This window comes from Astyanax mexicanus, chromosome 6 (genome assembly GCF_023375975.1).
Source record: "Astyanax mexicanus isolate ESR-SI-001 chromosome 6, AstMex3_surface, whole genome shotgun sequence".
NCBI classification, from domain to species: domain Eukaryota; kingdom Metazoa; phylum Chordata; class Actinopteri; order Characiformes; family Acestrorhamphidae; genus Astyanax; species Astyanax mexicanus.
Genome location: NC_064413.1, coordinates 34,344,411 through 34,372,254, shown reverse-complemented (window position 1 = coordinate 34,372,254; position 27,844 = coordinate 34,344,411). Strand labels below are relative to the sequence as shown.

Sequence of the window (27,844 nt, the reverse complement as noted above, 5' to 3'; positions counted from 1 at the left end):
TGCCATTTTTGCATCTTGTAACAAAGTATTGTGAGGAGCAGAAATGAAAAACTATAGAATTTAACCTAGAACCTATGAAATTGAACATTAAATGGTCAGATAATTACCCAATAAATATTACACTGATCTAGGTACTGCAGCAAGTTGGTTTATGAAATAACACAGTTCCTTTGTCACTGACTGCCAAACAGTGCTGAATTCATACAATGAACAGCACCAAAAAGCTCAATATTTCTCTGCCTTTTATTATTGAAGAAGATACACTGCGAACAGAATTCATTGTACATGTATAACAATCAGCTGCACAACTGAGAACTCTTCTCCATTAGTCACATTCATCTTAGTCATAATGACAAACATACAAAAAAGAACTTGCACATTTGCACTTTATATGAGAAAATAAAACACAAGAGAACACAGATTATTCTCAGTATTCTCAATCAGTTTAACCACTGAAGATCCAGTAAAGTGCTTCATTTGTGAGACCCCCCTTGATCAACGATCAATGAATTCAAAACATTTGCAAGTTTAACACATTTATGTAAAACTATTGTAAGTGTGCTGTCACTGGGTGGGCAAGAGAAATAAGGCACATAAATGAACAAACTTAATGGCACTGTGTTCCTATGAAACTAAAGATGCAGAGATGTGTAGTTTCTACACAAGGACCAGTACTTGTCCTGCAACACTATAAAAACATGTTTACAATGTCATTCTTATCTCAATCAGTGGTAATACTTAAATACCAGTGATTGTTATACTTAAAACCACTGATACATACTTAAAATGTTTCTGTTTTATGTTAATTTGTCATTTTTGAATTAAATAAAATAAACAAACAAACAACTACAATTACTGCATACATGTATTACTGTAGTTATTCAATAAAATAAATCTTTAACAAGTGACAGGCACACTGAGAAACATCAACCACCAGAGGACAATGATACCATACCATACAAGTTAGAAATATTAAAAGATGCAATGTGCATCAACAAGCACAGTTGATACAGAAATGATAAGTAAATACTTGACTTTCTTGTCATACATAATCATCACATTAACTATGTGATGTAACATTCAGGTACAACTTACCTCCAATGGGTCTGGTTTAAAACAAAAACCAGAAGAATCAGCAAAAAGAAAACAGTAAATAGAGAGCAATCATGAGTTTGCTGGAATTAAATTCCATATAACAGTTACACCTGAGATCATTTTCATAGAAGAACATCTTAGTTTACTTTTTGACATGAAGAAAAATCAGAATGATTCTCTGGACTTGAGAATTTCTGCTGCCAGTTTCTGGGCATCTTTAAGCTTTGGGAACATGTCCATGACTTTGTTTACATGATACGGGTTAAAGATTGCATACAGTTTCTTCCTTACTTCCTCTCGCTCAGCCTCAAAGGAAACTGTGGTCTGTGGATTGGCCGTGCCCTTGATGTTTCTGTACATCTCAGCAGGACTATGACGGCCAGCTGTGTGTAGACAGTCTGGTAAGCTATAAATCTCCCGGGGCTGTGGAAGCCAGCGTGGATCAGACCATCCCTTGTTAGATGGGTGGCTGGGGTGGAGCCCATCGGGCTGAGTGTAGGCAGGAAGGCTGTAGTGTTGGACGGGGCCAGGCCTTGGGGAAGGTACTGTACTGTAGTCAATGAAGCTAGATGATGGATGCTGGTCAAAAGAGGAGAGCCGTTGAGGTCCTCCTTGTCTGGCTGTATCGGAAGAGCAACCGCAGGTATGAGATGTCTCCTGAAACTCAAAAGATGATCTGTTGTAATCAGAGCTGCCCCTATGCTTATGGCTTCGTGACGTCTCTGACAACAGGCTCTCATAGGAGCCAAGGCCAGAGTCTGAACTAACGACAGAAGAAGGGTTTGTAAGGAATGGGCACTGCAGACTTTGCCAATCCAGCGGAGCATGGCTGGCTGGGTTAAAGGCATGGTTCTTGCTGCAGCGAAGGTCATCCCGGTAGGGCAGCATGCTATCATTGAGCTGGCTTCTCACAAGAGAGGCTTTGGGGTCTAAGGTCAGCTTCTTTTCCAGCTCCTGCTCCAGGGAGGGAAAGTATGAGCCAAAGCCAGGTTCACAGTGGTATGGACCTCTGTGGGAAGGACCAACTCCACGTCCATCTTCTGGACAGTAGTATACAGGGTTGGAGAGTCGAGCATTGTCCCTCAATTCATCTGCTAGAGAACGATGGGACTGATTTATGCGCTCGGGGTGATGGAACTTGCATTTGATTCCATATGTGCATTTTTTTCCTGAACAAAAAAAAAATAATTCAGTTGAGTAATAGCAACAGTACTTAATATAAATTGTACACAAGAACCTGCAAACAACATCCTTTAATACTGTATGTATTTTCATGAAATTACAATTTAAAAACTTAATTTAAAACAAATGATGCAGGAAGTGGAGACATGTGATGATGCCCAACCCAGTATTCCTATTTCTACATAGACAACAAAAGGCAGATAAAAATAAAGAATCCAGGGAGAGAATAAACTAACTAATGTAAAGTTAGATTAGGTTTTACTGTTAAAAATAACTTTTTTAATGTGGAATTAGTGTGGGTCTTCCACTGCTGCTAAAAAATGTACTATAGTGCATACCATAAGGACAGAGCTGGCGCTTTGGGTCTGGTAAAAGAGGTTTCTTTCTCAGGAAATCATCCAGGTTTGGACCATGACGACCAAGAGGATCATCTGGTGGCATAAACCTGTAAAAAAAAGTGAATAGTTTTAATTTTTAGTAAATTCTAATGTTAATCCTTACATTGAAAATACTGTACATAGAGATACATAAATAAAATGAACAATTCATTATTTAAAAGAGCTATACAATTACACAAAACATTTAAAGAAGCTTCCACACATACTTGTCATTGACAAAGGAGTACATGAGCAGCCTCTCCTCGATGCAGCGCTTCCACTCAGATCGTTCACTCTGAAGATCTCGATATGTGTCATTGGACACAATGATGCCGTCCACTTCATGAGCGAGTCGGACAATAAAGCGATCGTCATAACAGACCACCCGTTTGCCTCCCACACGCCGTGAGGGCGTGAATACGACAATCTTCTTCCTTTCCAGCTCCCCCAGAATGTGCTGATCTGAAATCAAACACCCACATGGTCAGCTATAGCGAATAATGACAATTCACTGCCTTACTCTGCCTTCACATTAGGAGGTAACATATTGCTTTGTCTCACTGTTTTCGTCTCCTGTGGATGTGCTGGCTGAATACAGCATAAAATTGAATATAATGATAGGATTAGTAAAGAAAATAACAGAGTAGACATGAATTTAAAAATGTTTCATATATAAACAACAAAGGGGATGTTTGCAATGCTTTATGCAAAATGTGCAATAGCAGTATACAGAACAAATATGGTGGAAAAAAACAGCCAGAATGTATGAAGGTGCATTATGAAATATAAAAAAAAATCTCTGGAATGTTTTTTTTGCTGTGTTGTAACAGTCAATTTAGAGGCAGCATTTGTGGATAACCTTGCTTATTAATGTGAAAGACCCATAGAGCTCTCCAAGTCTAAACCAGACACCGTGACACCTGGAAAATGCTGTGTGGCTTAGCCAGAGCTCTGTGCAGTATACCATAAAAGGCCTTTCAAGTAGTGCTGGCCGGTTTATTTAAATTACATCAATTTTATCTACAAATAAAATGAAAAGAACAAAGCTATATAATTTTTTTATCTGTTAGAACTATAAAAATCTAAATCTAAATTAAGATTTGCTCACATATTAGAACTTGGAGATTATTTTAAATAGCGCCCGGCCATACTGTCAAGTAAACTTAATTTACTATAATGGACAGACCTCTCAGCTGTACTCTATGAATTAAAGTGATGGCATTCATTTTTTGCTATTTTTCTATAATTATAATTATGATCTGTCAAAAATGACTGATACAATGTCAATCATTTGTTCTCATCATTATAAATCACCGCACTGAAAGAATAACATGATCTAAACAAATACGGCCCAGAGAAAGCATGTGTTTAATTGGGTTCCAACATCAATTAATTACAACAGATTTGTTTAATTTATTTGCCAGTGGCAGGTTTATCCAACATCCCAGTCTAACTAGTTTCTTTTTCCCTCAAACACAACAAAAGCATTTGAAACAATACTGTCAAGACAGGACTTGCTATCTCAAACAGTCAATTTCAAAAGAAGGCAAACATATCACCACCCGAGGTACTCTGTATGGTACGTTCTCAGCAACAAGGAAACAGATTCAATTAATTCTTGCCTGGACGCAGATTAAAGATTCACACTGAACCGGTTAAAGGGTGAAAGGGAGGGGGAAAAAAAACACTCTTTGACTTCCTGGTGGGGAATTCCCACAGTAGCCTCAAAGCAGGTTTATTCTTCCTGATTTCAGAAAGGAAATGAATGAATGGGTGAAAGCACCTGGGAATGAGAGACACAAATGACTTCTAAATCAGAGATTTACATAAATGCAAAAACAAATGGAAATCAATCCTCTAGGCTGATGAATTTGAAAAAAAAGTTTTTGGCCATATATATATATATATATGTATATATATACTTTAAAGCTTTTAAATACCACAGTGCCTGTTTTCTCAGTTGTAATGGCAAAATGTCGGTTAACAGAAGCCCTGTTTGACAGAAAAATATACACATACACTAATAAGACCTTTAACATAATAATCTCATTCACAACCTCACCTCAACGTGTAGCTTTCTAAAGTTTAAAAAAAAGCCAACTGCATTTCAAAAACAAGTCATGTGAACTTTTTGGTCGCAAAAGCAAAGGCATGAAGAATGCTGAATTTTATAAAATGAACAACTCTCCTACTGTTAAGGAAGTGGGGAGGATTGATCCTGCTTTGGGAATTGTGTTGCAACCAGTGGCACAGTGAATATTTTACTGGTTAAGGAATGAACAGACTCAATAAAATACCAGCAAAGTCTAGAAGCCTAGGAGCAAAACATCAAACAAAACTTCAGAATCCACAACATTCATTTTTGTTAGGCAGCCTATCTGATTGAGAGATTTGGAAGTCACATTAGGAGGGTCTACATAGAAATCATAGAAACGTCTGCTAAGAGAAAATGCAGGGCAGGTTAATCTTTGTCATTTCTGTTTAACAAAAAATCCTGTGTTATTTTAAAGACAAAAGAGTGTAAACTGAAAGTGTATAAAAGACAAAAGGGTGCAAACTGAAAGTATGCAACACAATGAAAAGGAAAATGAAAACAATAAGAAGATTTTTTTAGGATGTATTATAGAGTAATCCATATCGTTTTTGGACATAAGGTCAGCTTCCTTTGTAAGCTTGTACTTGTAAAACTTGTAAATCTATGTGTGGAACTATTATGTTAGTTATTATATTAGCTATAAAACAGAAAAATATTTTTTATTCATATTTAAAACTAAAGAAAAATGAATGATCCTATTACAGGTCAATATGGTATATAATAAATTACAATCTGTTACCTTGCCAGTTCTGTGGACCCATAATCACTTTTCATTTTCATATCATATAACTTTATGTATGTAAATAATTAATCATTATTTCAACTGATTAGTTATAGCTGATGTGTTGAGAAAGGAAATACATGTTTTTTTAGGCAAAGTTTAGAATCAATATAGTAACATTAACATAGTTAGTAACAGAATAGCATAGTTATACACATTGACACACATTGATGAGACACTAATGTTGAACCATAAGTGCTTATTCCTTGTCTAATGTCTCTAGATCTGTTGTGACCCTAACCAGGAAGATCTGGATGACATGATGGGTAAAAGGATGGATGTTCATTTCACGAAGCTACAATGTAAGAATTCCACAAATACTAAATAGGAAAAGCAATGGCAAATGTTCTATAACACACAAAAGTTGCCTGAAGAAGAGCACATTACGTGGTAAGTATGTCTGAGCAGGGACAACTAGCACACAGCAATCCAGAATACTGCAGCTATGGTCAAATTCTAACATGTCCAACAATGTCAGCAATTTCATGTTAAATTGAAGTGACCCTTTAAAAGCTTAGAGCCTAAAGAGAAGCTCTAACCCTCTGACCAGCCACGCTGCCATGACACACCACTACAACGATTCAAACAGTGTACTTCAGGAAAACCGTCACCAAAAGCAGAACCATTTAACATTTCATGACCTGCTGCTGCAGGACACTTCAGAGAACTACTCTACAAGAACATGGAAGGAATAGATATTGCAAACTAGCTAGTGGACTATCATTCAATGCACCCCGAAACCACAAAGTGGAACAAAACTCCCTTCCACCACTTTGTGAATGCTGGCACAAACAGCTTCATACTCCATTTTGTAACTGAACAAAATATATGAATGACCCACCAGTGCTTCCTGGAACATCCCTCTAGAGAACTGATGGAAAAACTACTGAACTATTGTCCTGATGAGGTGCAGTACTATGAACAAGTCTAAGTGGCAATTACACAACCAGAATACACAGGCAAAGAAAGCAGCTGAAAGATCGAGATGATGCAAGCTCTATGAAAAGCTCTAAAGCATGCTAGGTTAGCCCTTTTTTATTAGTGGACAGAAACCATTTTTTTCATATTCTGTTTTAATGTACATATTTATATGAGCCCTGTCCATAAAAATGGGCATAAAGTAAAAAAATACTGTAACAATATGAATATTGCAGATATTTCTTTTAAAACAACAGTGCTTACTGTGTGTCATATCCTATTAACTGGGGTTGTGCTGCCTATAGGTTTATAACAGTTAAACTCTGATTCTCTGTCCTGCAATAACATTTCTGTACAGCTTCTTTTGCGACAATATCAGTTGTAAAAAGCTATATATAAATAAATTTGATTTTATTTCAATTAATGAATGAACAAATAATAAAACTGTGAACTAAATGCAATGCACTTGCACAAGCATCTCAATGTAGGTCTTCTGGGCTAATCATTACTAGTGTAAACCTTAGACCTAAGATCCACCACAGTGTAATTGCATAACATACTGATTCAGTTTCTCTCCAACCCATGACCCATGATTACGTATGATATATTAAGCAAGAGATGATTAAAACTGCAAGTTCACTACCCTTTTCATCCATCACATTACAGGTGCAGAAAGATGGCAAATTTGAGTCACCATGATTTGTCAGTAATTTTAGACAAAGAAATAATTCTATATAGATTATACCACAGTTCGTTTCTCATCCCATAAAGTGATTGGCTAAGATATTTTCAAGGAGTGAGTATATTGCACAATAACAGCAGTCTGAAGCTCTATATTCATTACTCTTATGCCACATACAATGGCAATAATAGCAGCGCAAATAAGATAAAAACAGCAGACATAATAAAGCAGCAACAATATAAATATACAAGTAAATACTGCAAAAAATAATTATATTTTACAATAATGCCTTATTATACTACATTTCATTCATAGGTGTTGTTTCAAAAATGAACACTAAAACAAAACGAAAGTTAAATGCTTGAGACTTCACGCTGTTGTTCACACAGCATTCCAAACTGCACATAAGTACACTAAAGAATAAAGTAGTACACAAATTAACACAGAACAATACTCATTAGAAGTTTTGCTGAGTAGGGAGGTAGGTATGTAGGTAGGTAGGTAGGTAGGAAACATTGTGTGGTTAGAGACACAAAATTAGATCAGCTAATTGGGAGGTAGCATGATTTGCTGCACTATTCAATGTGAAATGAATAAGTCAAACACAGAGAATGTGAATACGAAGCAAAGTTCACCTGTATACAAACGTATGTTATTAATATTTAACAGCTTTGGCAGTGTGTGAGCAACAGCATTAATATTACTTGTAATATCACCAAAGGTTTTGCCCGTTGCTTGTAAAGGATTCAGTCCCTTCTTACAAAAAATCTAACAATAAATGGTAATAAAACTGTTGTGTAATTGCAATGATACATTTAAAGTTTGTGCTAGAATATAAGATATCAACACTGGTGTGCTGATGTTTGGCAGACCCCAGTACACCTAATATCCACTTCCTTAACAGTGTCAGGGTAAATGTTATAGCATTTCCTCTTGTGTATTATTGTTTAAATATGATCTTCTCTATATTATTCAAAGCACTGAATACATTCTTATGAACTTCTATACAATGACAAATATTCAACACATTTAATGTTTTGTTATGCCCTTATCAGCCCTCAGGCAAAATCTACAAAACAATCTGCCAAAAAAAAAACAAAAAACATCTGAGACACAAAATCTGATACATGTTTTTTCCACTGAGGCTTGTAAGGTTTTGATGCTCACACACACACATGGTTCTCGGATGACTCATTTTTCTGAGCAGAGAAGGGGAGTGTCTTTACCTGAAATAGGGACATCAGGCCTGGGCTGCTCTTTTCGCCATGAGGGCACGAATACAGTAATGTTTCTGTGTCCTCTTTCAAGGAAGTAGTTGACTGCCAGCTCAATTCCTCGGCACGAAAAGACTTCCTTGTTCCCATGACTTGATATATGAGAGAGAAAGAGAGAGAGATAGAGAGAGTGAGAGAAAGAAAATGCTAGAGGAATATTTGCATGAAGCTAATTACTATTTTAGTGTTCTGCCAAACACCTGTCCATTCAGTTGTCTGGCAGCACTTTTCTGGAAAGCAAGCTAAAACATGACATGATTTGCATAGTTCCTAAACGCCACACACAGACCATGGAATGTGAACCAAACACAGACAGCCCAGTGTACCAAGAATTGACTGGAGGTTCCTGTGAAACAAAACTATGCACAGGTGTCTTAAGCAAGATCATCATAGTGACACACTACTTAGGGTGAACACTCAATTTAATTTAACTTATGTCAAAAACTACAGAATAAGTAAGATACTGATTTGAGTGTAAAGGCATACAGCAACATTTTGAATTTATAATTACGGTTTGAATGCATTAAAATAAAAAAAAATAATAATTATTGCATACACGGTTACAAGTTTGATTTGATTTATCATAACTTATTTTCTAATGGGTATTTGTACTAATGTACAAAAAAAAAAATCTGCATTCAGATTTTGTGAATTCATACTGGCACACCACTGTGCTGGATTTATCTTGGCTTGACCTGCTACAGGAAACAGAAACGCTGCACAAAAATAGATTATTATAGATCATTTCCGCATTGAGGATGTTACAAAAGCTGACTTTCATAAATAAAGAGTGGTGCCCAGACGAAAGAGAGAGTGACAGAAGAATAACACCAGAGGATTAAGGTCAAAAAGTGAGGCTATGTGTGAAGAGTGTAATTATGTATGGAAGCTTTACAATGCAGGCATGTACGTAAAGAGGTCAGAGAGTGCTCTGAGCATTGCAGCATAGAGCTGAGGCAGAGGGATGAAGAATGTTTTGCTTTTCTTAGTCACACTAATGACTATATTCCTCATAAAATGATGCAATATATGACGAAATCTCAGATTTCAAAAGTGTGAATAACTGAAATTAGCCTGATAATACTATTTAGGCCAAATCACTTATTTTAATTATTTTTCTTTTTATTTCAAATGTAAAATTGATGTAGTTGAACTGCTGATTTTCAGATTTTTTTCTATTCATCATGCCTAAAACATCACTCTAATGCAAACTGCATTACATCTATGGATTCATTATTTTAAACTGTGGTGTGCTCACCTCATTGCCACATTGCTACCATCAATCACAATGGGCTTCAGGTCATTGTCTGGCTCAGCCACATCCTCGTGTGCGGTGTGCCGAGAGCCCCAGTGATTCTCTTTGTTCCTGGTTGAGCCCCCTCCTTGGTGAGGCACACTGGAGCCCACCTCATCACTCTCCTGACTCGCAGTGGGAGAGGCCCTGGCACCGGCACGGACCAGCTCTCCCAGCACTGTGTTCGTGTCTGTTCCCAATCCCAGCTTCTGCAGAGCTGCCTGCACCTCCTGCTGAGAGTAGCCCAGTTTACGGAAAAAGTCCACTCTCAACTGGAGCTCTGAAGCGCAGTGTTGCATTGTGTTGAGCGGTGTGGCCTGGCCTTAGTTGGAGTCATGCATCCTTGTTCTGTCTTCACACTGACTGTTTTCATTTACTTCTGTTCCTGTCAGGAAAATCTGAGAGGGTACAAAGACAAGCACAGATTAATGATACTATAACAACACATTTCAACATATGGTACAAGTTGTGTCAAAATGTCATTATAGATTTGGAATAAAATGACTTGGAATAAAATCCAAAAATCTTATTATGTTATATTCCATTTAAATATCTTATTTTCCCATACATCTACCAGTTTATACGCACAACATTTTCATGTGACAGTGATGATATGCTATTTTATATTTATATTGCTTATTTCAAAATTGGTCTAAATGATTAATCTGTGCTTTTGGGAGAAAAAGTTACATTTCTCTGCCATTTCACTTATTTTTCAATTTCAATTACCAAATATTTTGTGCATATGAACATTCTATTTTTGTTTTTCTAAAGAGATGTTCAACAGCCTAACACTTGGTGGCCCTGGAACTGTTAACATTATTCAGACATTTTCAGTTCATCCATGTTTATTGGAAGTGTTTAAAGCAGCATCACTTATCGTGTATGGGAATGTACAGTATGTCCATGCCTCAAAGTAGTACATGAGCTTCAGGGAAAATTAGAAAATGTTCTAAAATACAATATGTGGGATTCTACAATATACCCTTACCTAAAATACTAAGTCATTCTGTAAATGTCTTATATTCTGTAGCTGCCATTTATAGTGTGTATCCACAGTAACAAAATAAATACATATTTTCTTTCACAAGTACAAAAGAGTGCAAATGTATCCTCTAATGTACAACATGATCCTTCAGGTCCAACAGTGTCCCTTAAAAGAGGAGAAAAACCACTCCAAATGAATATATTTATATATAGGTTCTGTGACTAAAGGTACTGAAGACATACTCTTTGAGGATACTACCCCAGTGACAGAAAGGGGAACCACCAAAGTGACAATTTTGAACCATATTCACTGAGAGGGTTCCTTACAGAAAGTATAGGGAAGTTTTGTACCATACACTAGGGGTGGGCCCAGTCAGGGTACAACATTTTTGCTTTAGTAGCAAAAAAACATTTGTAGCAAAAGGAAAAAAAAAACTGGATATACAGCTCTGTAAAGAAATGAAAACACCACTTCAGTTTCTGAATCAGTTACTCTAATTTGCTGTTTATAGGTATATACTTAAGTAAAATTTACATTGTTGTTTTATTCTAGGATCTATGGACAACATTTCTCCCAATATTCCAAATAAAAATATTCTTATTTAGAGCATTTATTTGCGGAAAATGAGAAATGGCTAAAATAAAAATATATATATATTAAGCTTTCAGACTTCAAATAACGCAAAGAAAACAAGTTTATAATGATAAAGTTTTAAAACTTCATAAATCAATATTTGTTGGAATAACCCTATTTTTTAAGCACAGTTTTCATGCATCTTGGCATGTTCTCCTCCACCAGTCTTACACACTATTTTTGGATAACTTTATGCCACTTCGGTTTGATTTAATGGCTTGTGATCATCCATCTACCTCTTGATTATATTCCAGGTTTAAATTAGGTAAAATTAAAGAAACTCGTAATTTTTAAGTGGTCTCTTATTTTTCTCAGAGCTGTATGGAGTGCATTATTAGGATCATGATAAGTTGGAAAATATTAATTTTGTTGCAGTGTGTTGTTGAAATTATTATATATTGCCAAGAATATTATTATCACAAAAATTCCCTGAAATATTGTGATATTATTTTAGGGCCATATCGCCAACCCCTCCCACAGACCATTCCCTATACTAATTTCAAAGCAACAGTTCTTAACAAAAGTTTCCATGTGAGCCTATAGTTATTTAATGCTCAGAATTAACCTCACTATGCCTTCTAGGAGCTAAGACAGACAGATAACCACCATTTTAAAACACTTCTTGTTGTTTTTAGCTAAACTCTATTTAATACCACATAGAATGCTCTATGGCAAGACGTGGCTCAGGTGTTTTGTTGTATGGCTCGTCTTTTAAAGTTGGACTTTAAGCTAAGAACTTGTACAAAAAGGAAATTAATAACAAGAAACACTTATAAAAGAAAAGACACCTTAGGGTTTATTGTAAGCATGAAGTGTGATGTAAACTAGCCTAAATATCCTTATATAAGAGAGCAGAGCTGAAGAAATTAAGCCTACCTCGGCGCTGAGGTGATGAATCCAGCATTTTCACTGAGCCTCTGAACAGCTAGGTGTAGAAAACTTGTGTAATCTCAGAGTTAAACCACGTCTTTAAGAGGAACTCAAAGGCAGGACCACGTCCCTCACGACTCTCCGGGAGCTTTGCTTATTCACTCATCCGCTTCCTGGTTTAGACATGTTTCAGCTACAGGCTGGGATTTACCTGTGTTACCTGACACCGCAGGGTGGAGGAAGAAAGAGCTAAATATAGCACACGGAGGAGCTCTGATCTGTTGCTCTGGGTTTGTCAGGATAATCAAAATTAATCGTTGTAGCCAACCAATTTCTATTTTTATTATTGTTATTTATGTTTTTTCCCCCAGAGATATCTATAATTATTACATTATTCTAGTAGAAATTACAAATCCAGATTCATACACTGCAGTTCTTGCTAGTAAAAACAAAACAGTAATTTTAGATATCAATAATAATATTATTAATAGTCAAAACTCCAATTGCCTATATCTATTTTTTAAGATATCTAAAACTTTACATACCCAAACTACTAGTCAAATCTTAATTAAATTAGAGATCTTGAATTACCTTTTGTATTACCTGACAGCAACGTTATTAAGTTGGCTTGGAAAAGCCAACTTATTGTTCTTCGTAATCTTCTTATTTTTATTAAGTTGGCTTGGAAAAGCCAACTTCTTGTTCTTCGTAATCTTCTTATTATTATTATTATTATTCTTACGCCTTTTTTTCTGTACGCTACTCCTCCTAGAGCTTTCAACGTAGAATCACGAAACTTTCACGGATCGTAGGACCTATGCCAACTTAGCGTGCTTGTGCTTTTTGGAGCGATTTATCGTACGGTTTTCGTAAAAACTTCGTAAACGTACGCATTTTTTCCCCATAGGAATGAATGGGGCGAAATTTTAAACGTCCGTAACCGCCACAATTTTTGAGATACGAAGACCAAATTTGGCGAGCTTATAGATCTTACCGAGATCTTTAAATTAATAGCAGGTTGCGAAGCGATACGACGTACGGTTTTCGTACAATTTTCGTACGAAGTTTTCCCATAGAAATGAATGGGGGGCCCAGAGTTCCATCTCGCACACGAGCAGCTCTGCGCACGGAACCCCTTCTCTCCCCTGCTCCTCCAGTACTGTGAGTGTATGGAGGAGCTGCTGTATGGAGCAGCTATCAGTCAAAAGTTTGGACACCCCGGCACCCCAGCCAGGGCTTTGCAACCACCTATTAACTGCTTAGCAACCACTCTCTCTTTCTCACTCTCTCTTTCGCTCTCTACTTCTCTAATTCTCACTCTCTTTCCCACTCTCTCTCTATTTCTATATTTCTCACTCTTTCTTTTGCTCTCTACTTCTCTACTTCTCACTCTCTCTTTTGCTCTCTACTTCTCTATTTCTCACTCTCTTTTGCTCTCTACTCCTCTATTTCTCACTCTCTTTCTCACTCTCTCTCTACGTCTCTATTTCTCACTCTCTCTCTACGTCTCTATTTCTCACTCTCTTTCTCACTCTCTCTCTACGTCTATTTCTCACTCTATTTCTCACTCTCTCTCTACGTCTCTATTTCTCACTCTCTCTCTCTACTTCTATATTTCTCACTCTCTCTGCTTCTCTATTTCTCACTCTCTTTTGCTCTCTTCTTCTCTATTTCTCACTCTCTCTTTCTCACTCTCTCTCTACTTCTCTATTTCTCACTCTCTCTACTTTTCTGTCTCTTTCTTTCTACTTTTCTATTTCTCTCTTACTCTTTATTTCTCGCTCTTCTCTCTACTTCTCTTTCACTCTACTTTTCTGTCTTGCTTTCTCTTTCTATCTATCTCTCTACTACATCCTCTTTCTTTCTCTACTTCTTTATTTCTCGATCTCTCTTTTTCCCTAATTCTCTTTCTCTCGCTCAATATTTCTCTCTACTCTCTACAGTCAGATACACCTAGCAACACCTTAGCAACCACCCCAGATACCATAGCAACATCTTAGCAACCACCTAGCAACACCTTAGCAACCACCACAGACACCATAGCAACACCTTAGCAACCGCCTAGCAACCGTCTAGCAACCACCTAGCAACACCTTAGCAACCACCCCGGATACCATAGCAACACCTTAGCAACCACCTAGCAACACCTTAGCAACCACCCTGGATACCATAGCAACACCTTAGCAACCACCTAGCAAAACCTTAGCAACCACCTAGCAACCACCTAGCAACACCTTAGCAACCACCTTGCAACCACCTAGCAACACCTTAGCAACTACCCCGGATACCATAGCAACACCTTAGCAACCACCTAGCAACACCTTAGCAACCACCTAGCAACACCTTAGCAACCACCCTGGATACCATAGCAACACCTTAGCAACCACCTAGCAACACCTTAGCAACCACCTAGCAACACCTTAGCAACCACCTAGCAACACCCTAGCAACCACCTAGCAACCACCTAGCAACACCTTTGCAACCACCCTGGATACCATAGCAACACCTTAGCAACCACCTAGCAACACCCTAGCAACCACCTAGCAACCACCTAGCAACACCTTAGCAACCACCCTGGATACCATAGCAACACCTTAGCAACCACCTAGCAACACCTTAGCAACCACCCTGGATACCATAGCAACACCTTAGAAACCACCTAGCAACACCTTAGCAACCACTTAGAAACACCGTAGCAACCACCCCGGATACCATAGCAACACCTAAGCAACCGCCTAGCAACCACCTAGCAACACCTTAGCAACCACCCCGGATACCATTGCAACACCTTAGCAACCACCTAGCAACACCTTAGCAACCACCTAGCAACACCTTAGCAACCACCCAGGATACCATAGCAACACCTTAGCTACTGCCTAGCAACCACCTAGCAACACCTTAGCAACCACCCAGGATACTATAGCAACACCTTAGCAACCACCTAGCAACACCTTAGCAACCACCCTGGATACCATAGCAACACCATAGCAACCACCTAGCAACACCTTAGCAACCACCCAGGATACCATAGCAACACCTTAGCAACCACCTAGCAACACCTTAGCAACCACCCCGGATACCATAGCAACACCTTAGCAACCACCTAGCAACACCTTAGCAACCACCCTGGATACCATAGCAACCGCCTAGCAACACCCTAGCAACCACCTAGCAACACCTTAGCAACCACCCTGGATACCATAGCAACACCTTAGCAACCACCTAGCAACACCTTAGCAACCAACCCGGATACCATAGCAACACCTTAGCAACCACCCCGGATCCCATAGCAACACCTTAGCAACCACCTAGCAACCCTCTAGCAACCACCTAGCAACACCTTAGCAACCACCCCAGATACCATAGCAACACCTTAGCAACCACCTAGCAACACCTTAGCAACCACCCCAGATACCATAGCAACCAGTTAGCAACCACCTGGAAAATATTAGAAACTGCCTAATAACCACTTAAAAACCATTTGGAATACGTTAGGAATTGCCTAGCAACAAGTTAGCAACAGCTTAGCAACCACCTGGAATATGTTCGCAACTGCCTAGCAACCAATTAGCAAGCACTAAGCAACGATGTGGACTACATTAGCAACTGCCTAGCAACTACCTAGCAACCACTTAGCAACACTTTACTTTATAAGATAATTATAAGCTTTTCACCATGTTAGCCAAAACTTTTTGGACTTCAACATTTAGCCGAAAGTCAACAGCATAGCAACCACTCTTCACACGCTTTAGACAGAAATATCTTAGCAACCATTTTAACTATTCAACGTTATTTAACTATTTAACGTACTTTTCCAAGCCAACTTAAAGTTCGTTATCGAACTTTCCTTTTCTAGTTATTATTATTATTCTCGCCACGTTTTATAAACAACTACTCCTCCTAGAGCTTTCGAGCTAGAACCACGAAACTTCACACGATGGTAGAACTTATAGCCGCGGGGTGTGCTTGTGCTTTTTGGAGCGATACATCGTACGATTTTCGTAAAAACTTCGTAAACGTACGCCCTTTTTTCCATAGACAATGAACTAGAAGAACTTTGAATGGCTGTGAACGTCACAATTTTTGAGATACGAAGACGAAATTCGGATGGTCTATAGAACTTAGTGAGTTCTTTCCGAAAATATGCTTTACGAAACGATACGTCGTACGGATTTCGTACAAATGTCGTACGAAGTTTCCCCATAGAAATGAATGGGGGGCCCAGAGTTCCATCTCGCACACGAGCAGCTCTGCGCACGGAACCCCTTCTCTCCCCTGCTCCTCCAGTACTGTGAGTGTATGGAGGAGCTGCTGTATGGAGCAGCTATCAGTCAAAAGTTTGGACACCCCGGCACCCCAGCCAGGGCTTTGCAACCACCTATTAACTGCTTAGCAACCACCTTAGCAACCACCTGGGAAACGTTAGCAACTGCCTAGCAACCACTTAGCAACCACTTTAGAAATGATGGCAACTGCCTAGCAACACCTTAGCAACCACCTGGAAAATATTAGAAACTGCCTAGCAACCACGTAGCAACCATGTGGAATAAATTAGCAACTGCCTAGCAACCAGTTAGCAACCACCTGGAAAACGTTAGCAACTGCCTAGCAACTGCTTAGCAACCACTTTAGAAATGACAGCAACTGTCTAGCAACCACTTAGCAACCATGTGGAATATGTTGGCAACTGCCTAGCAACTACTTTAAATTGATAGCAACTGCCTAGCAACCAGTTAGCTACTGCCTTAGCAACTGCCTTAGCAACCACCCGGAAAACGTTAGCAACTGCCTAGCAACCACTTAGCAACCACTTTAGAAATGATAGCAACTGTCTAGCAACCACTTAGCAACCATGTGGAATACTTTAGCAACTGCCTAGCAACTACTTTAAAAATAATAGCAGCTGCCTAGCAACCAGTTAGCTACACCTTAGCAACCACCTGGAAAATGTTAGCAACTTTAGTATTGAAAATATTAGAAACTGCCTAGCAACCACGTAGCAACCATGTGGAATAAATTAGCAACTGCCTAGCAACCAGTTAGCAACCACCTGGAAAACGTTAGCAACTGCCTAGCAACTGCTTAGCAACCACTTTAGAAATGACAGCAACTGTCTAGCAACCACTTAGCAACCATGTGGAATATGTTGGCAACTGCCTAGCAACTACTTTAAATTGATAGCAACTGCCTAGCAACCAGTTAGCTACTGCCTTAGCAACTGCCTTAGCAACCACCCGGAAAACGTTAGCAACTGCCTAGCAACCACTTAGCAACCACTTTAGAAATGATAGCAACTGTCTAGCAACCACTTAGCAACCATGTGGAATACTTTAGCAACTGCCTAGCAACTACTTTAAAAATAATAGCAGCTGCCTAGCAACCAGTTAGCTACACCTTAGCAACCACCTGGAAAATGTTAGCAACTGCCTAGCAACCATTTAGCAACCACTTTAGAAATGATGGCAACTGCCTAGCAACCAGTTAGCAACACCTTAGCAACCACCTGTAAAACGTTAGCAACTGCCTAGCAACCACTTAGCAACTACTTAGCAACCATGTGGAATACAATAGCAACTGCCTAGCAACCAGTTAGCTACACCTTAGCAACCACCTGGAAAAGGTTAGTAACTGCCTAGCAACCGCTTAGCAACCACTTTAGAAATGATAGCAAACTGTCTAGCAACCACTTAGCAACTATGTGGAATGTGTTGGCAACTGCCTAGCAACTACTTTAAAAATGATACCAACTGCCTAGCAACCAGTTAGCTACACCTTAGCAACCACTTGGAAAACGTTAGCAACTGCCTAGCAACCACTTTAGAAATGATAGCAACTGCCTATCAACCACTTAGCAACACCTTAGCAACCACTAGGAAAACGTTAGCAACTGCCTTGCAACCACTTAGCAACCACTTTAGTAATGATAGCAACTGCCTAGCAAACCACTTAGCAACACCTTAGCAACCACTAGGAAAACGTTAGCAACTGCCTTGCAACCACTTAGCAACCACTTTAGTAATGATAGCAACTGCCTAGCAACCACTTAGCAACACCTTAGCAACCACTAGGAAAACATTAGCAACTGCTTAGCAACCACTTAGCAACCACATTAGTAATGATAGCAACTGCCTAGCAACCACTTAGCAACACCTTAGCAACCACTAGGGAAACGTTAGAAACTGCCTAGCAACCACTTTAGAAATTATAGCAACTGCCTAGCAACCACTTAACAACATCTTAGCAACCACCTGGAAAATGTTAGCAACTGCCTAGCAACCACTTAGCAACCATGTGGAATATGTTAGCAACTGCCTAGCAACTGCTTAGCAACCACTTTAGAAACGATAGCAACGGCCTAGAAACCACTTAGCAACCACTTTAAAAACGATAGCAACTGCCTAGCAACCACTTAGCAACACCTTAGCAACCACTAGGAAAACGTTAGCAACTGCCTAGCAACCACTTAGCAACCACTTTAGTAATGATAGCAACTGCCTAGCAACCACTTAGCAACACCTTAGCAACCAAGAGGAAAACGTTAGCAACTGCCTAGCAACCACTTTAGAAATTATAGCAACTGCCTAGCAACCACTTAACAACATCTTATCAGCCACCTGGAAAATGTTAGCAACTGCCTAGCAACCACTTAGCAACCATGTGGAATATGTTAGCAACTGCCTAGCAACTGCTTAGCAACCACTTTAGAAATGATAGCAACTGCCTAGCAACCAGTTAGCTACACTTTAGCCACCACTTGGAAAACGTTAGCAACTGCTTAGCAACGGTGTGGAATACGTTAGCAACTGCCTAGCAACTGCTTAGCAACACCTAAGCAACCACCTGGAAAACGTTAGCAACTGCCTAGCAAACGCTTAGCAACCACTTTAGTAATGATCACAACTGCCTAGCAACCACTTAGCAACCATTTTAACTTTTCAACGTTATTAGCGTACTTTTCCAAGCCAACTTAAAGTTCGTTCACGAACTTTGCCTTTTCTAGTTTTTTGTTGTATCTCATGAATAAAGCAACCCTTAAACATCGTTTATTGAACTTTGCCTAACAGGCATTGGATAGCATTGACATTCTGACACTGAATCAATGTTCATTTAAAGGTTTTGAACGGTTGGGTCTCAAAATGCTCTAAGGTAAAATATGCTCCCCTTAAACAGTGACAAAAATAATGTTATTATTAATATATAATTATACAATAATTATTAATTATCAACAATAAATTTAATAATAAATGATTTAAAATAAAATAATTGAATAGTAATAAGTACAGTTTGCTACAAAGAATACATATGTGCGCAAATAAATCAACTCTGACAGTGAAATCAATGTTGTTTCTATGTATTAGAGATGGAAAAAAGTAACATTGATTTAACCATTTTTTTACTAGCTGGGTAGTCTAAATTTAAAATGTACAGATTTGTAGACCTGATTGTTTTTACTAGTCAGAATTACAGTGTATCTAAAAGTAAAAAGTAACTATAGATACCTGTAACTTTATTTTTTTCTAGTATAGATGTATAGATTGAGATCTGAAATTTCAGTAAAATCTGAATTAGTACTACATTTCCGGTGTCATTTTAGGTCATTTCATTTTTTCATTTCATTTTAAAATTGTTTATATAAATCAGATACAACATTGTCACTGGGATTTTATTGGTGGAGAAACAGACTAACAAAAAAAACTTATACTAGCAATTTGTGAAAGTGATAAAATCAAGCACTGGCTTTAACACTTTTCTCTCACACAACTCCACAAGGTGTCACTGTGTCCAAATACCCAGAAGTAAAGTTTTCTTAACAGAAAAGTTTTAAGATGGTTATTTTTAACCAGGAATGTTTAGTGTCTTTGAAGTTTTGGATAAGATCATGTCATATACTGACACTATATAATGACACGATCATTAAAAATGTGCAGGAATGTTCAAAATATATATTTTATAAACTCTTTTTATAAACACAGAGCATAGTACTATACAATGACCATGGACAATCATACATTTAAACTGCAGTAAAGCTATTTAAAATTAAAATCAATACTTCTGATATTTACATTATCAAAATATTGTGCAATATATAGACATTATCGTAAGATATTTTGCTGACCCATTGTATTACTTAGATTATATTAAAATGAACTTTGTTTAAAAATGAAAAAAATGTATGCATGCTTTGTTAATTTATGATATTTAAACATTTATATATTCCAATTCCAATGTCTGAATAAAAGATCTTAAAAGATCTTGTTATTTAACCTCTTTTAACCTCTAAGGAAATACTTAGCCAAGTAAGATTGTTTTGCATGCAGTTACAGATTAGTAATCCTTAGGGTGTAAAGGTCAAAGTAAAGCATGTTTTTCTATTTAATTATCACTTATAATAGTGGCATGAACTAGTCCTAAAAAGATTATTTCAATATTGCTTATTTCAGTTATTTCTGGGACAATATCATCCAAAAAACTGCTTCTCATAAAAGGCCAACTTTAACCAACATACAAATAATTAAACTTACTGATATGTTAGTTAGAAGAACAGAGAAGATCACAGGTTTGGTTTTTGACCTTTCCGTGAGCTGCTGAGAAAGTATGTATGGATTTGTATATATCCACCAGCAGCTCACTTGTTTACATTAGTGAAAAATTGTAGAAACTGTAAATACCAGACTTTTTCGAGGGTGTGTATAGAATTGTTTAAAACAACACATCTACACACATCAAATCTCGATTTATTGTTTTTAATACAGATTAATACAATTGAAAATTTGTTTTACTTAATTATTAAACATAAATAAATAAATAAATGTTATATATTTAAATGATATAACCACAAATATATATATTTTCATAAGAATAACTGATTAGTAAGACTTACTTTCAAAAGAAAAGTTACAGGTGTTTCAGTATAAACTCAGGGGCCAGTCTGTTCAAATCTGAAACTGTTATTGCAGGAGGGGCCGATCAGTTTGTCCATTTTAAGGCACTGAGTTGACTGGGTGTGTGCTGGTGTCAGTGTGTGTTTAGTAATTGGTGTGGTTGTGTGACTGTTCTGCAGAGGTGAACGGGCTGCGTGTGAGGTTGCTAATGTGCCCTGCTCCCCGGGTCCCAGGTTAATGGCGTGTACTGGGTGAAGTTCCGGATGCTGGAGAAACTAATCAGTGGAGGTTGCCAGTCCACTGCCCCCTCTGAGGTCTAGTGTCGTTGGTCCCAGGTGTCTACTGGACTGATATTGCTGCGGGGCAATGAGCTAAAGCAAACAGAGATGAGTTCCCTTACTGACCCCCCCTGCCCACCCAGACCTCCCAGCTCTGCCATTTCCAGCTACCATGGTAACCCTACTGCAGGCCCTGAGAGGGTTGTGACAGGAGAGTGGGACATGTAGAAACACCTTCCAGGTATAACTTCTCCATGACCTGTCCCACATATCTTGAGGTGACGACTATTTGAACCATCTAACTGTATTTCACTCTGCCTTGCAATCTCTGCCAGAACGTGTTCATCTGTGTTCATCAAGCAGAAATGAATAAATAGAGAGGATTTTAACTGTCAGAACTGTGGGGAAATAAAATAATATCAAATAAAATATATACATCCCCAAATCTGAAAACACTGAGGCAGCATGGAAAGTGCAAATGAAATTAAGTGTTGAAGTGTTTCTTACATTTTCTTATTTTACATTGAAAACAAGCTAATGATAATGGTGTCCAGCAGGTGATTTAAATTAATTGATGTCTGAAACTTTGAGAAGCAAATTTATGCAGAGGGTGTACAGTTTGTAACAAATGCATAAGAAAATGATTGAAATGTTTAAAAACAATGTTTGGAAGGGATTTGCGTATTTCTTCCTTTACAGGACATAATATCATCAAGCAGTGGAGAGAAATAACTGTCCTTCAACAACATTAAACAGAACCACAATGGAAAGGGTTTACTTTGGCAAATCTTTGTCAAGCCTGTTCCAGATATACATATTTTAATAATAGAAATAATAGAAATAAAAGACATGTGCTCTATGTCATGATGAGAGATGAAAAGGACTATCTAGACTGGGCAGAAACAATTCTAAATACCAGAGTCTGCCATTGTGTAGTTGTGTGTCAGTAAACTTCTTTGATGCAGCATAAATGCAGAAAATTAGACTGTAACACTAAGTAGACTTAATCAACACTTGCTACAGTACCTTTAAAACGTCATCTTTTTTAAAGATGTCCATATATTTTCTTTTTTAAACAAGACAGTGCAAAACCACATGCTGCACACATTACAAAGCCATGGATGCAGAAGAAGAGGTTACACAGACTGAACTGGTAAGCTTGCAGATCAATAGAGAATGTGTGGAGAATGTTGAACCCCCTTATATCACTGTAGAGCCCAAACATGAAACATGTTTTTTAGTAAGAGAATGGGCCAAAATAATAGCTAAAACACTTTATCCTCTTTGCCTAAACATAGTTTAAATGTTGTGAGAAGAAATGGCAAGTTCTTAATGCTTTACTGTCCAACTTTATTTTTTTTAGAAGGTGTTGCAGGTCTGAATGCAGGATTGAATGCATATTAGTTATTGAAGTTGACCAAACAAAACATAAATTGTCTTCAGTCCAATCTGTTTGTAAACAAAAAAGGTCAAGGTAAATGTAAGTGTCAGGATTAGACCCAGGCAGAGAGACGAGGAGGCGGACGTAAACACAGGTAAGGTGAATTTATTAAATAAATATAAATAAACAAATAAACAAAGAACAGCGAAACAAACCAAAATAAACTAGGGAGACTAGAGAACATAAATAAAACAAACAAGAGATAATAAGAATAACTAAACAGGGAGTAAACTAGGGAACTAGAAACAAACAGAGATAAACACTAAACAAGGACCTAGGGCAATGACAAATGAAACACGGAGAGGCTAAGAAAACGCAGAGAGAGACAGAAAAACGCAGAGAGACAGACAACGGGGGACAGTGCAAAGACCGACAGAGGACAAGTAACAGAGGAAGTCTTTTTAACATAACAGGAAACACACTGGGAGTGGAAACACCTGGGGAAGGGGTGGAGCTACAAATGAGACATGAGGTAATGGAAAATCACAGGCAGAACACAGGGGCACGGGTCACGTGGGACAACACAGGCACGAGGACAGACAGGAAACAGGGCCAGGCGTGACAGAAACCTCCCCCTAAACGCGCAGCTCCCGAGGCGCGGAAAAACAAACCCCGGGGGCTGGCGGCAGGGAGAGGCCGGGGAAAACAGGAGACCGAACGGGAGACTGGACAGGAGATGGAGACAGGACAGGGGACAGAGACTGGACAGGGAACGGACACTGGACGGGGAACTGGACAGGTGACGGAGACTGGACGGGGAACGGAGACTGGACGGGGAACTGGACAGGTGACGGAGACCGGACGGGGAACTGGACAGGTGACGGAGACTGGACGGGGAACTGGACAGGTGACGGAGACTGGACGGGGAACTGGACAGGTGACGGAGACTGGACATGAGACAGAGACTGGACGGGACCGGACATGGGAACAGGGACAAGAACATCGACGGGGACGGAAACAAACACAGTAACAGGGACAGGAACAGAGAAACCACCGGGGACAGGAACTGGAACACTCACAGATACAGGGACCAGGACAGGGAGAGACAGGGGAACCAAAAACATAGGTGGGTGCCCAGGACTGGCAAAAGTCTGTGGGGATAGCCTGGGCACATAACTGGGGGCAAAGTCAGGAGGCCTAGGAGCAGGCCAGGAAATATGGGGCCTGGGCCCAAACATAGTTTTGGGAGCTGCAGGTGCTTGGGCTGGAGCCGGAGCAGCTGGAACTGCTGGTGCCTGAGCTGGAGCTGGAGCAGCTGGGACTGCTGGTGCTGGAGCAGCTGGGACTGCTGGTGCTGGAGCTGGAGCAGCTGGGACTGCTGGTGCTTGAGCTGGAGCAGCTGGGACTGCTGGTGCTTGAGCTGGAGCAGCTGGGACTGCTGGTGCTTGAGCTGGAGCAGCTGGGACTGCTGGTGCTTGAGCTGGAGCAGCTGGGACTGCTGGTGCTTGAGCTGGAGCAGCTGGGACTGCTGGGGCTTGAGCTAGAGCAGCTGGGACTGCTGGGGCTTGAGCTGGAGCAGCTGGGACTGCTGGGGCTTGAGCTGGAGCAGCTGGGACTGCTGGGGCTTGAGCTGGAGCAGCTGGGACTGCTGGGGCTTGAGCTGGAGCAGCTGGGACTGCTGGGGCTTGGGAGAGCGGCGCGGCCGCCGCTGAAGTCTCGGAGAGCGGCGCGGCCGCCGCTGAAGTCTCGGAGAGCGGCGCGGCCGCCGCTGCAGTCTGTGAGCGCGGCGCGGCCGCCGCTGAAGTCTCGGGGAGCGGCGCGGCCGCCGCTGAAGTCTCGGAGAGCGGCGCGGCCGCCGCTGCAGTCTGTGAGCGCGGCGCGGCCGCCGCTGAAGTCTCGGGGAGCGGCGCGGCCGCCGCTGAAATCTCGGAGAGCGGCGCGGCCGCCGCTGAAATCTCGGAGAGCGGCGCTGCCGCCGCTGCAGTCTGGGAGAGCGGCGTGGCCGCCGCTAAAGTCTCGAAGAGCGGCGCGGCCGCCGCTGAAATCTCGGAGAGCGGCGCGGCCGCCGCTGAAATCTCGGAGAGCGGCGCGGCCGCCGCTTGTATCATGGGGTGCAGCGCCTCAGACGCGTGCTTCACGGGGCGTGGCATGAAGAGATCCGCTGCAGCACTGGAGCCCGAAGCTGCGGGTGAAGTAAAAACCCGGACTGGATTCCTACTCTCTCGTGCAGAGTCCGGCGTGAGGAGCGCGGGGAAAGTCTTTGCCCGCGGCTGGCTCGCCGCGCAGGGGGTCTCGGAGCGCGATTCCACTGCCACCGCGGGAATCACGGGCTGCGGTTCGGCTGCCACCGCGAAAGACACAGAGCGCGGATCGGCAGCTACCGCGGGAGGAAGGAGCGGCTGGCGGGCTGGTGCAGGAGGGCAGTCCTCAAACTCCTCTTCACTGGATGCAGGTGTGAGGAGATCGGAGTAGTCCCAGGAATAGGACTCCTCACAGCCTGCATCCATGCCACCCCCGTCCTCGTCGGGGCGAGGATCGAGGCTGACCGCACACAGCCCTAGCGCCCCCCCAAGAAAATCCTCCCCGGAAACGGGCTCCTCCTCCGGCTGGCGGGACCCCTTAAAACGTCTACCCCGAGGCCTGCGGCGTCCTTGGGGCCTCGGGGATTCCAACGCCGGAGTCCCGAATGGAGCATGGCGGATCGCCATCCTGGAGCCAGTCCACGGGATCCCCTTGTGGGTCTCGGTGGGCGCCACTGAAGCTGGGCTGACGGGCTCCAACCCGAGGAAAGGCGCTGGGAGCGGTTCATCTCCTCGGATTTGCTCGGCGAGGAGGCGGAGAAACTCCAGGTCCGCCTTCCGAGCAGCGTGCCATTCTGCTACATCCATTTGGTCGGTCTTTTTGTCAGGATTAGACCCAGGCAGAGAGACGAGGAGGCGGACGTAAACACAGGTAAGGTGAATTTATTAAATAAATATAAATAAACAAATAAACAAAGAACAGCGAAACAAACCAAAATAAACTAGGGAGACTAGAGAACATAAATAAAACAAACAAGAGATAATAAGAATAACTAAACAGGGAGTAAACTAGGGAACTAGAAACAAACAGAGATAAACACTAAACAAGGACCTAGGGCAATGACAAATGAAACACGGAGAGGCTAAGAAAACGCAGAGAGAGACAGAAAAACGCAGAGAGACAGACAACGGGGGACAGTGCAAAGACCGACAGAGGACAAGTAACAGAGGAAGTCTTTTTAACATAACAGGAAACACACTGGGAGTGGAAACACCTGGGGAAGGGGTGGAGCTACAAATGAGACATGAGGTAATGGAAAATCACAGGCAGAACACAGGGGCACGGGTCACGTGGGACAACACAGGCACGAGGACAGACAGGAAACAGGGCCAGGCGTGACAGTAAGAAACACTGCCTTTAATTTATGTTGCCTTTCCAATACTGTCCCAATTTTTTCTCAAAATTATTTTCCATTATAATTTACAAAAAAAGTAAAGAATGAGAGCCCTTTAACTTAAGGTATCCATCTTTGGGCTGCCACCATCAGAGTGATTCATGCCACAGCTTGATTTGAGTAGAGATCAGTCAGGAAAGCACTGTTCATTGTGCTTCACTAATATTTAAACAGACATTGGCAGAACCCTCAAATAACAGAATCCTTGCTTGTATTAATCTTGTTTTTTTGTTTCTTGCTGTACACATCTGTCTCTGTTTGTGAGCACTGTTTTCACTGTGGTGTGGCCTATAGGAAATCTATGCTTTTCTGATATGAAAGTGATTGTTCTTAGGCACTGAGAGAGCAGTTGCATCACAGCTTACTGGCAATTATGATCATGCTTAAATCATGTTTTATCCCCACTAAATATTCCATTACTACAATTCAGTGCACCAGTATAAACCGAGATAAAGCACATGTTTTTTCAACTAGCGTTGAAAATTTCAGTGCTCCTATAATAAAAGGGAAGTGATAGTAATGGATTCTGACAATGATGACACTACCTGTTGATTGCTAATATACTGCCACTGAATTTGGTCAGGTTTTCTATTAAAATTCAAACAGTTCTCTGCACTGTTTGCCTCTGATAAGGAGTGTTTAGCAGGAACCAATTTTAGACTTGGGATGATTTTTTTCATTTTTTTGAATGGCTACTGTGCTTGTGGAAGGAAAGTAAATGAATGTGACATTTAAAGTGTGACCGAGCTATTTTTACAGGTTTTTTTGAAAAGCGTATGGACATGCTTTCTTTTGAGACGTAGGTTATGTTTATAATGTTTTAGATTTTCTTACTGGTACAGTATGAAGTGATTTTGTTTTTTAAATACATGAGTGTTTATGTTTGTTATAACCAAAATAATCCAAAATGTGTTGTGTGGCAATGAGGCAAATAACAGTTTAAATGTGAATCTATCACAACATGGCGATAATAGATGTTATTTTGGATTTTTAATCAGCTATAATATGGTGATCATTTTGATAGGGAACAATAAACTAGTTAATGTGAAATCAACGGTAAGGTTATAGAGCCCTTTCTAAGTCAGGAGCACTTTAGGACCTTTATTTTCAAGAGTGTAGGTGAAATCGTCATGTTAATAACATTATTAATGTTGAAATAGTTCCTCCTTTATTTAAAGAACATTTTGTTGCTATAATATGAATACCATGCACCATACAGTAAATAGCAACATTTAGTACATCATTTGTACATTTTACATCATTTGGAAGTAGCTAGTATATAGCTTATAATAGCTAGTAAAGCTCTGAGTGGTCCAGTGGACTAAGGAAAAAGAGGCGGTAAACAAATGAATGAGGATTGGGCACTTGGCCTTCCAAATTGGGAAGAAAACAGGATAAAATTAATACGTTTTAAATAAGTTAGTAAAGCTATTTTAATGGTCTGAAGGTTATCTGTGGTTCAGGTAATTGATGTACTGTGGAACTATTGATGGGATGCCCCCCGCCCCAGAAAAGAAGGAAAATTGAATATACTGCCTGATCTCCTGACCTGGACAAAATCCAGAGCTCACACTTGCCCACACACTCCAAGAACCCCCTCACACTACTCCTTTACCCAAACTGAATGTGACAGACAGCT

At 40.3% G+C, this 27,844-nt stretch overlaps 1 protein-coding gene across 1 annotated transcript; it reads right to left on the bottom strand.

The window, feature by feature from the left end:
• Window positions 1-225: 225 nt before the first annotated feature.
• Window positions 226-12,410, bottom strand: LOC103030977 (endoribonuclease ZC3H12A). The gene is made up of 6 exons (XM_007249615.4): window positions 12,196-12,410; window positions 9,663-10,096; window positions 8,357-8,496; window positions 2,882-3,116; window positions 2,616-2,722; window positions 226-2,264 (listed from the first exon to the last, which is right to left on the bottom strand). Exons 2-6 carry the CDS (start codon window positions 9,995-9,997, stop codon window positions 1,261-1,263), a joined length of 1,821 nt encoding a protein of 606 aa, XP_007249677.3. The 5' UTR covers window positions 9,998-10,096; window positions 12,196-12,410; the 3' UTR covers window positions 226-1,260.
• Window positions 12,411-27,844: the final 15,434 nt, after the last annotated feature.